Genomic DNA, 12,160 nt, shown 5'->3' on the forward strand with positions numbered 1-12,160 from the left:
TAGCAGCAGACTCCATCTTTAATTCTTCGTAATTTATAAAGACAAAGATGGCATTAGCAAGCCAAGCCTTTAAGCCAGAGCATCTGCTCAGATACAGAAATAAATACGATTTGGGGGATGCTCCTTATCCTACATGTTATTAATGCTTAATCCAGTCAGAATTAATAACAATACATTTGTGCAACAGCAACTTCCGGAGTAAGGAACTCACCTATGCACAAAACTATCTTCTACATGAAGTTCTTCATAGAAAAACCTGAAACACTTTCTTGTTCAGTTTCCGATGAAGGCACTATGACAGTTCCTGTAGAAATTGCAATTACGATGCTCTTTCTTTAAATCTTTCTCATTAATATTGAAACAGTTGCTCTATATTGACGATAATGAAAAAATAAGAAATATACTAATACAGCACATTTAGTTTCATTTATATTAAAAATTGAACACAGAACATTTCCTTAGAAGCTAGAAACCTCCCTTCTGCAAACTTTTGTTTGTTTGTTTTTTTAAATTGTATACAATCATACAGTTCTCTCCGACACAAGACTCACGGTATTTAAAATCTTACAAATAATTTCCTACACATGTGCTTTGTATCAGTTTCCCACTATGGGAGCACTTCTGGCTCTGCATGCATACTCCGTAGTTTGGCAAAGAATCACAAAGGTGTAAAGCTCACAGAACACAGGTGGAGTCTTTATTTATGAGGACACCATCACTTACATGGATGATGCTCCTACATGCCAATTAACTGAGGCAGACTGCCTGGAGTATGTAGCTCCAATCGCTCAATGAAGTTCTGTAAAAGTCTGAATTGGGAAAATAAATGTTGCTAGATCATTTGCAGTACCACAAGATTGAGATACATTGCTTTTCCCACTTTTAGTAAAGGTTGGCATGATTCACAGGAAGAAAAACCGCATGAAAGAACACTGGAGGCTTTTTACCATCTAGAGTAGATTATTCCTCAGGCTTCCTCTGATCCTCACAAATATAGCAAGGACTTGAAATGATCATGAAGCCCACAGTCTCCACTACCCGCTTCACAACATTTTGTTGAGGCTCACTCACTCCAGCATGAAGCCTAGAAACTTCCTAAAATGAAGTCTGATGGATTCTAAATTGTTTGACAACCTGTAACTTGAAGACACAAACTATCCTCCTTTTTTTGACATTGACCTCATGAACAATAGCCACACAGAAGTTATAAGAAAACTCAGGTCAAGTTTTAATGTTTCATGTTCAACTTTATACCTGGTCTCCTCTTACCATTACATGAAATAATGTCTATAATTGAATTTCAGCTTGCTCTCCTTCAATACACATTTCCTTTACACAGCTTCTCTTTCATGTACCCTTTCGACCCTACTGAATGCAACTTTAGAGAAATGTAGCTGAGATTAGACATAACTGGATTTGAGAGACTTGCAAAGGAGTGGATTTTCAGAGTTACCCATTTGTTTTCTGTATCAAACCCCAAATTTAGCCTACCTGCAAAACACAGATAAAAACAAATGAAAGAGATTCTGCCAGAGAAATTAAACAACTTTCATTTTTGTAGAAAGAACTTTGAAGATCTTTTCAAGTATTAGGTTAAAAGAATCTAAAAGCTCAGATGATGTAACACAAATCTGACTAGTTTACAATAGAGATTATTCAAGGATATTGTCTAGAATATGAAGTGGATTTCATCCATAAAGCAAAGCATATGATGGCCAAGATCCTCCTCTATATAATTTTGTACATTTGTACATGGCACCCTGAAATTCTTACTACGCAAGAAATGGTGCTGTGGGTTTTTCCCTCTTATTCTCTTTTTTTTTTTTCCCCTCCCCTAATGAATGGGCTGCTTCTTCTAATGTTCTTCAGAACATTTTTGCTAGTAGACTTTAATCTATGTACCATTACCTTTTATCTTTTCAGGAATTGGTTCTTAAAAGAATAAGCATACAGAGCAACACCATTAATACCCAAATTCTGTAAGCTTAATGGTACCCACAGCTACAAGAAAGCAATGAGAAAGTGATGACAGCCAGCAGCCTGTAACATAAAAAAGGGCACTAAGTACTGGCCATTTCCATGTAAAAGACTTCTTGGCTGTTTGCTTAGCTCTGTAATAAAACACCTTTTTTTTTTTTTTTTTAAATACGTATCACAGCACATTAGACCAACACCACAAACTTTCCTTTTCTAGAGGTTAAGTCCCTGACAGATAGTACAGCCCATTCTTTGAGAAGCTACAAAACCAAAATCACTCATCAGCTTAATGACATCTAAATATTAAATTCTGTACTAAGACTTCTTTTACAAATTGAGGTAGACACTGCAGGAATTTGCATCTGTAAAATACTAGGACAAGTTTCACATGGAGTATTTCTTTAAATAAGTGTGCCACCATTACTGACTGGTACAATGATGACATGGACTACAGGGATAACTGCCATTGTTTACCAACCATTTACTAACACTTCCCCCTTTTTCCATACTGACAGACGCTGCTATAATGCTCTTGTAAAATTAACTGGTTTCAGTTTCAAAGTGCCTCCAAATAAAAATTGAATAATCTATGAGAAGTTACTTTATTTCTTTTTTTAAATATACATATACAAGATATTTTATTTCAAAAGCACAAGAACATTATACAAGTTTCAAATTTACATTTTTGCAATTAAAGATACCAATATGTGCATTATCAAATAACTTCTTCTGTCAGCTTGGATGGAACAGAAATCAGTGGCATAAGCATCCTGCAATCACTAAATACAGATTATACTCACAGTGAACAAAACTGCATAGTAATTTATGAAATGAAAGATGACCACACTAGTCGGTGAATGATATGGGAGCCCGTTTGCTAAATTAGTATGTGTAAACATACAGAAAGATGCAACTTTCCACTCCCACTTCTTCAGCTACAAAGAGATTTCTAGAGCTTTAAACATGAGCTCACCTGGCTCAAACCAGCTCCTGTCCTTATACACTACAGTTCAGACAGAAAATAAAATAAAATGATAACGGAATTCTTGTATCAGTGAAATGCAAGGTAACTGAAAGTTTCTGATAAATGAATAGATAAATACCAGAGGGAAACAGTAAGCAAATACAGTTTTGGTATCAATGAGGCATACATTTGCTAGTCTTAATCCAATATTTTTGTTGGTAAGAAGTGTTTTGATGACCTTAGAAATCGCCAGTGCATGCAAGTTTTCATGACAACTGTTCTTGTAAATTCAGTACACATTTCAAATACATTTTTGAGAAGACTAACAGAATTAATGTTTGTCTTTAAAAGAGTTTCATATTCAGGTTTAAAATATGAAAGAATCAAAATATGGAGAATGGTCTTGATTGCAAGAAACAGAATACCTGAAAAATATACCAAATCCAACTATTTATATCAGCAGAAGGATTATAGTGAAAGTTATAAAAAAGTATTTGAAATCAGAACAATATCTGAATTCAATGGTATTCCATTTTTAAATGAGTTATGGTGCTGTTCAGTGCACTCATACGTACTCTAAAAACTTTAAAAACTAGGAGAACAATGATACTTAAATCTAAATCATTATTTGTGATTCTACTATCTCTCATACAGTCAGTAGGGAAAAACAACCAACCAACCATAAAACGAAAAGAAATCATGCAAAAACACCCTCTCAGACATTAATTTAAAAACCTCCCCTTGCAGGCCATATTAAAATGACACAAAATAGTCCAAATAGCAAATGGGTAGGGAAATTTAGAGTACTGACAACTTCAAACTTTCACAAAGAAATTGGATTTCCTGCGAGAGCATTTCTACCCATCACATTACAAATTCTCTCATGTGTATTATGGTTGAAATTCTGAAAACAGAACAACAAACATTTAGAACTGAAGCACAATCATGTATCATTGAGAGAGAGTTCAATCACAATGGGCTATTAACTACTGAAGGTCAAAGAGACAGACTCAGCCACCCTTTTTTCCCTTTTCTGCTCTAACTGGCACTGATCCACTAAACACGCCCCCAAAACACACAATTTCATTTATGCAGGCAGGGCTCCAAACAGCGACAGAGGATGATAGTAGAAAATTCCTCAGATATGGACAAAGTTATTTCTGATTCTACAGCTTGCTGCTTTTGGGCTTTTATTTTAGTCCAGTGGTAGCTTTGAAGGTTGTCTACTTTGAAGTCTCTGGCTCTTGTATAATTTGCAGAGCTACACTATAACTACCTAACAGTATTTTTACATTTAGTTCTTGGGGAAAACCTCAGAAGACAAACTGTAGAAGTAGTAAAACTAACCACAAATTAGCCAAATGGTATAGCCCTAGACCTCTTAGGATATACAACATTAATAGGACAAAATCATTAGATAAAGTGCAGTTCTGGCAATGCAAAAAGCGCAGACTTCATTTTTTTTGATGCAACAAGCAAGATGGTCATTCCCCCATGCACTTTCTATCCCACACTTCTTTAAAGAGCTCAGTATTGAAAACTCTTCATTAAACCCCAGGATATAGCTGAACACAGGCTTTTTCTGTACAACTTAATGTTTCGTGTACCTGTTGCTACAGATTCCTAAAGGCCTAGCACCACTTCCACTCCAATATTATGCCACTGATCTTGACCTATTTAAAAGCTTCACTAAGCTTGGGAAAAGAACCCAGAAAGGAAGTAAAGGAGGCTTTTCCATCAACACCATTCAGGTATATTCTCAAGGCATGGAAGAGAGAGAAATATAGTATGTGCCCTGAAGCACAGCATTTGGGAAGCTGTCCTCGTCAAAACATGTGAAACAACTACAACTTCTCAAAAAAGTGGGAATATTTCTGGACCTGAATGCTCAGTAATAATTATATAATATGGTCATGGGCAGGGGAAAAGAGCAAAACATATGATGTGAGATTTTGTTTCAATGTATCCGTAATACATCCAACCTAGAGAATCCATCAATTGTGTCTGAACTACAAAATCCACTTGAGAGTAGATTATCAACTGCCACCCCCCTTTCCTTTTTCAAAGCACTGCCAAAGGTATGAGTTTTCACTAAAAACCAAGAGACTCAGAGCAGTTGCCAGTTGAATCCAAAGAAGATCTGATTAGTTTCTTGGCTTCTGGCAATCTCCTCTATGATGCAGTGTTGCTGCCACAGCAGATGCAGCTTCCGGTAACGCTCCCGACATAAGTGCAGGGGATTGCCTCTTCTTCATAGAAGAAAAAAGAATACCCAATAAGCATATCAGAATAGCAACTGACAAACTGTTCCATTAATAGTCTAGCATTAACACTCTTCATGATAGCCGGAAAATATTAAATACTTGTACAAACATGAATTCCAACAGGTCTACTGGAAATGAAAAAAATTCTACTTGGAAATGGCAGTCATGGCTTGTCACAAGATGACATTTCAGCAATGGCAATCGTAGGGTGTTTCTAATGAAAAGGATACGAAGTATTCTTGAGAAAAGTAAGAAAGTTTAACAGTGCCAAAAAAAGTGTGGTTTTCCATTATGAATGACTCATTCATTACTGGAAACTGCTATCAGGAATTTGAAGTTAAACAAGTTCACCAGGACAAGATACGTATTACAGTGCTGTACACGCTAGCACGTGGTCTAATGGGTATAAGAAAGAAAGATACACCAAAATGGAAATGTATAAAGAAAGTCAGTCAAACATCTACTTACTTCAGACCTGGATCTGTTTCTCCATATTCATCCAAGTAGGGGGCAGGATATAAGCAGCCCCTGGTTTTACCTTCAATGAGGACAACTTTGCATTCCCGGATTCTTAAGGAAAAAATAGCTACATTTAAAATACAAGACAATTGCCAGCAGGTTCTTAACTTTTTGGTGAGCCATATTTTAGGTCAAAGCAATGTTTCTTTATCTCAGACAAAAAGAATCAAGTGCTTTAACAATGTTGTGAATTTTGACCTTCAAATATTTCCCTTTACTCTTTAACACATTAAATTCTGGCTAACTACTTACTTGAGAAACATACAGACTCCAGCTCCACACTGAAGAGCATGAGAAGTACAGGCTCCTAACTCCTCCCCATTCACCAGCTCCTGACAGCAAGTATTCTGGGAACACAACATAGCCCCACAGAATAAACACAGTACTGGATGTTTTTGTTCATCATCAGAAGACCGCGGGCATCTAGAAAAAGTGTAACCAGAATGTTACCGTAGGAATTAAAACTTTAAAAGAAATGTTAACTGTTGATAATGTTCATTAAAAAAACAACCAAAAAAAACTCAAACCAAAAAAACCCAACACACAAACAAACAGAAACCTAAGACATAGTTACTTCATGTGAATCATATTTCACATATCTGTTTCCTTTGGCTATGTTTTTACACTGATTGCAATATTTTATCTGCGAGATATCTGCCTACAGCAGGGGTTGGACTAGATGATCTGCTGAAGTCCCTTCTAACCTGAATTATCCTATGATTCACTCTTCCTGGCATAACACTGTGCCAACCTTTTGGGCTTCTTGTGTCCAATGTAAAAATAATTTTCAGGCTTATGGCCAACCAAATGCACATTGCACTGGTGAAAAACGACCAACAGATTAAGCTATAATAATTTTATGTGCTATCCTATCAAACACATGTGACTTAATTTAGTAAGATGTGGTGTTTCAGATTTAAAATGAACTACTTTTGGCCAGTATAGCCATAACATTGCCTTCACTTCTGCAAAATAATTTCTGTATGTAGTTTTAATACCCATTACAGTAACTACAAGAATCCAAAAGTGACAAAACATCTAGAAAGACAACTAAATATGTCACATCTTACCTAAACTGAGAGGCTTGGTTCAGAAGGCAGCTATAGTCTTCGGGAAGCTCTATTAAACTATTCCTTTTCCTAGGATACCTGGGTAAGTGAAAAAGAACTATTATGAGAATAATAAAGATCACAGCAAAGAACAGAATGGATGGCTATAAATTCCTCCTAAGCTTTCAGTGCTTTCTGCAAACTTCTCCAGTTCTAGTGCAGTTCTTCAGGCCCAGAAGCCCAAGTCAGAGGCTCCACATGGGAGCTTCAGCATTTCTATATTTCAGCAAAGGTGATGAACTTAAATTTCATATGTAACATACGTGTATGAAGACATTTCACATTTCACTTAGCTTCTTTTTACACGTAGAGCAAGCTAGATAACTTGTCTAACCATGTTGTACATTCTCAATGAAGAGTCACTGCATGATGAATAATACACAACCAGAGAAATGTACTTTTGGTAGTAAAGCAGAAGGAAGAAAATACAAGCACTCTAATTTGCCCACACAAGCACTTAATTCTTTCAACAGTTTTAAGTCCAAAGAAGAAAACAACAACAATAAGAATAAAACACAACAGTAACAACAAAACCAAGCTTACCTTACTGCAATGCTTTTGCCCTTCAAACAACTTAACACCACCGGGTCAGCACACCACCTATTTCAGACAGTAATTTGCAGATGACAGTGTTGGATAATAATACACATTTAAGATCACTGAACTACAGTAGTAAGCAATAAGCAAACACAGAGCACAGATAAAGCATTTGATAGTTCTAGTTAAAACTTCACAAGGAGAAATAGCTGTCCTTTACAGTTTTGCTTCAGGAAAATAATTTAAGTTTGCATACCAGAGAAAAACCTATGTGAAAAACAACAATGCTTAAAATTATCAACACACACATGAAAACACAGAGTTAACACAGAGTTTAAAAATGCAAGCAGTCTCCAGACTTATTCAAGTTCTCAAAGTGGGCTACAACGCACAGCTCCTTTTGGAATATATCTGCTGAAAGCCACAGTGTAAGAAAATCATACATTCTACTAGGAAAATATTCATTGCTTTTACGTAATAATCATCACCCAATGGTTAATTTAGAATGGTTTATTGCATGTTGCATGCTTGCTTAGAATAGCCAAATGTGTCCACCAAAACAAGGGTAGATATTGGCAAGTTACTAAACAGAGGAACTAGTGTGTCCAAGAGATCTTTTAAGTTATTTCTACAAAAAGGAGAAGGGAGAGAGAACTGTAGCAGATGGTCGATCTAGCAACCTTCATTTAACACATCTCTCAACAATCATCAAATTTAGTCTTCTGAAATAAGGTTATTTCAAAAAACATATGGGAATGTGCACAATGATTTGACAACTGTTACTATTACATTAAATATGTAGCCTCCTACTTGAAACCTCTGTGAGAGGGAGCACTGTGATGCATTTGTTGGCTTTGCCACTAGTGATCATTTTCTAATGTTCACAACCACCTATCCTCTATGTTCTCTTATAAGTGCCATTACATCTTTGAGCAAACATATAAGAACATATAAGACAAACTTATTTAATAATTTACTTGTGAAAATGTGATTAATTAGTAAGTGATTATATATAATAATGCAATTAATTATAGTAAAATTATATATGGGGAATTGTTTAGGTCAGTTATATGGACATTAGGTTGGAGTCAACAACTCAAAATGTCCCTAAATTGAAGGAACCTAGACAACAAAACAGAAGTTAAAAAAAAAAAAACAAAACCAAAAAAACAACAAAGCAAAACCAACAAACAAAGCAAAACCAGAAAAGCTAGTGTAAGTCAGAGAATTCTGCCAAGAACCAGGAATAATAATTAATGCAACCAGGTGCTCAGATGGTCACAATTAAATACATGAAGACATTCTCCAACACAATATAGCAGGATTATTCTCAGAGTTGGGGTTGGGGCTGTCTCTTGATTTTTAACTTGTGGTTTTGAATGGAGAATTTTACCGATTGTTTCTTTGCTTCTAGATTGCAATGTACGTAATAGTCAAATTGTACCTTTTAACCATTACACTAACTTGAACATTCATCAGTCTATTTTGTAAATCCAGGGAAGAAATACTACAAAGCCTCAACCTGCCAGCTACATAATTTTCCATATTCTCTCCATCGGCACTTTTGCTGTAGACAGATTAAAAATAGGACAATGAACATAAGTGGCATACCATGCAAGCAAAGGTTTAGGACAACTGCTTTCTGCACATACGAGTTCATGCAGGTCTGCAAGCACTAGTCCCTTGAACTATAATTGGTTCAATTTTTGAATTACCATAAAACACAGAATGTTTTATGTTTTCGAAGAGCTTTAAGAGATTCAGTATACCTGCGCACATCAAACAAATGTTTAGAACTCCAGTATAAATTTGAGCTCAATCATTTATTAACAAATTTGATCCAGAATTCCCATAGGGCCATCACAACAGAAAAACATGGCCTGTCCATTTCCAATTCGTACCTTTGAAGCAGTGGATTTACTGTATCCCAATATTCCTGGAAGAGCAGGAACAAATTAGAAGGTAAAGAGAGGTAACCACAAAGTGCCTTGAATTGACCTTCTTCAGAAACTGCAAAAGAAAAAGAAAACACGAGCAACTGTTGAAATGCTTCAGAGCTGCTGAATAATTCACTCAAACCTAGAAATCTCCTGATCCCTTTTCCACTGGATATTATGTACCCTACAGCTTCAGCATAGCTCCTACCTAGTACAATTGGATATAATTCCACTAACTTGACCAGAGCTATAATAATTTGCATTAGCTGAGGATCTGCTTTAACAAATCTGACAGATATTTTTAAGTAATTTTTAAGTCACTGTAATAACAGAATTCTTGGCTTAAATTCCATTTCACTGCATAATATGTAACACATTAGTGCAGCAGATTTCTGTACTTAACACAATTTAGCTTTTCAGTACCCTTTTGGCCTGCAGTGATATTAAATTTTGCTATGATCAAGTCAATACTAACAACTTACATAAAGTTGGGCTAATTTATTAGTCTGCTGGGTGGTCATTTATTGGCTCTGCTACAGAAAATTGCATTGCTGATTCACCAGGAAGACTCCTCCCTATAGAATCAAAGTTACAGACTAATGGTAAGGACAGTATCCCAAAGTGCAGAGATCTTGACTTGTGTATCCTCATCAAATTCAAACTTAAATTGATTTATATAAACAGTGAACTAAAATGTTATACTTTGTCTCAGTTGTTTATAGCAATTTTGGTTCTCCTTTCCAAATAGTTGATGATTCTGTGTTTCACTGCATTTTGACTGAAGACAAAAAATTTATTTTTGGGTTTAGTATCTGTAATGCATTAGGATCCTTTAAGGAAGATGTTTAAGTTTTATAATGTGCTTTATTTCCACTTGGCTCTGTTTTGCTGAATCCCTCTGTCTTTAGCACATACCAACATTAGCAACAGCATAAAAAGGTTTGGGTTTGTGTTTGTTTGGTTTTGACCTGGTTACCCAGTACATGGAGAAGGCTGAGGTACTCAATGTATTTTTTGCCTCAGTCTTCACTGGCAAGGCCTCCAGCCATGTCATCCAAGGGGCAGAAGGCAAAGGCAGGGACTGGGAGAATGAAGAGCCACCAACTGTAGGAGAAGATCAGGTTTGAGACCACCTAAGGAACCTGAAGGTTCATGGGACCTGATGAGATGCATCTGAGGGTCCTGAGGCCACTGGTGGATGAAATGGCTAAGCCACTGTCCATCATATTTGAGAAGTCATGGCAGTCCAGTGGAGTTCCTTCCCGCTGACTGGAAAAGGGGAAACATAACCCCCATTTTTAAAAAGGGGAAAAAAGAAAGACCCGAGGGACTACAGGCCAGTCAGTCTCACCTCTTGTGCTGGGCAAGGTCACAGAGTGGATCTTCCTGGTAGCTATGCTGGGGCATACGGAAAATAAGGAGGTGATTTGTGACAGCCAGCATGGCTTCACTAAAGGCAAATCGTGCCTGTCAAATCTGGTGGCCTTCTACAACAGGGTTACAGCATTGGTGGATAAGGGAAGAGTGACTGATGTCATCTGCCTGGACTTGTGCAAAGCATTTGACACAGTCCCACACGACATCCTTGTTTCTAAATTGGAGAGACATAGATTTGATGGATGGACCACTTGGTGGATAAGAAATTGGCTGGATGGTCAGACTCAAAGAGTTGTGGTCAACAGCTCTGTCTAAGCAGAGACCAGTGAAGAGTGGTGTTCACCAGGGATTGGTACTGGGACTGGTGCTGTTTAACATCTTTGTTGGTGACGTGGGCAGTGGGATCAAGTGCACCCTCAGCCAGTTTGCTGATGACACCAAGCTGTGTGGGGCAGTGACACACTGGAGGGCAGGGATGCCATCCATAGGGACCTGGACAGGCTGGAGAGGTGGGCCTGTGCAAACCTCATGGAGTTCAACAAGGCCAAGTGCCAGGTCCTGCACATGGGTCGGGGCAATCCCAAGCACAAATACAGGCTGGGTGATGAGTGGACTGAGAGCAGCCCTGCGGAGAAGGACTTAGTGGATGGAAAACTGACTGCGAGCCAGCAATGTGCACTCGCAGCCCAGAAAGCCAACCGTGTTCAAAAGTGAAGTGTGGCCAGCAGGTCAAGGGAGGGGATTCTCCCTCTCTACTCTGCTTTCGTGAGACCCCACCTGCAGTGCTGTCTCGAGCTCTTCATGTCTAGTGTAAGAAAGACATGGACCTTCTGAGCAGGTCCAGAGGAGACCCATGAAGATGATAGGGAACTCCTTTATGAGGCCAGGCTGAGAGAGTTGGGGTTGTTCAGCCTGGAGAAGAGAAGGCTCCAGGGAGACCTTAGAGTGGCCTCCCAGGGCTTAAAGGGGGGACAGGAAAGGTGGGGAGTGACTCTTTATCAGCGGTGTGGGGATAGGATGAGGGGCTAACAGTTTTAAACTGAAAGAGGGCAGATTTAAATTAGATATAAGGAAGGAATCCTTCCCTGTGAGGGTGGTGAGGCGCTGGCCCAGGGTGCCCAGAGCAGCTGTGGCTGCCCCCTCCCTGGAAGGGTTCAAGGCCAGGTTGGACGGGGCTGGGAGCACCCTGGACTGGGGGAAGGGGGCCCTGCCCGGGGCAGGGGGGTGGGACTGGATGATCTTAAAGGTCCCTTCAAATTCAAACCATTCTATGGTTCTATGGTTTAAATATACTCCAGGCTATTTCTCAGGTGATATAATCTATGCCCCTAGAATTATCCTTAAATCACAAAATCTTGTATCCAGAATACTTACTATCAGTACATCATTAATAATTCACATATTTGCACATACTCAGAAGTACTTTTCCATGCAAAGAAGGTCAAGGCAACTCATCTTCTCATGCCTGTCCCTTCC

General features: G+C 38.1%; 1 protein-coding gene across 4 annotated transcripts in view; it reads right to left on the reverse strand.

Annotated features, from left to right (window-relative positions):
- Nucleotides 1-12,160, reverse strand: part of UBR1 (ubiquitin protein ligase E3 component n-recognin 1) — a 78,067-nt gene continuing 65,907 nt past the window's right edge. For all 4 annotated transcript variants that reach the window (XM_042790787.1, XM_042790785.1, XM_042790786.1 and 1 more), the window contains exons 42-47: nucleotides 9,272-9,380; nucleotides 7,377-7,433; nucleotides 6,795-6,872; nucleotides 5,977-6,147; nucleotides 5,674-5,775; nucleotides 1-5,190 (exon numbers count right to left, since the gene is read on the reverse strand). In XM_042790787.1, coding sequence (XP_042646721.1) covers nucleotides 5,049-5,190; nucleotides 5,674-5,775; nucleotides 5,977-6,147; nucleotides 6,795-6,872; nucleotides 7,377-7,433; nucleotides 9,272-9,380 — 659 coding nt within the window. In that variant the 3' untranslated portion in view covers nucleotides 1-5,048. The remainder of the gene's footprint in view (nucleotides 5,191-5,673; nucleotides 5,776-5,976; nucleotides 6,148-6,794; nucleotides 6,873-7,376; nucleotides 7,434-9,271; nucleotides 9,381-12,160) is intronic.

Source organism: Tyto alba, unplaced genomic scaffold (genome assembly GCF_018691265.1).
Source record: "Tyto alba isolate M040663 unplaced genomic scaffold, T.alba_DEE_v4.0 Super-Scaffold_18, whole genome shotgun sequence".
NCBI classification, from domain to species: Eukaryota; Metazoa; Chordata; class Aves; order Strigiformes; family Tytonidae; genus Tyto; species Tyto alba.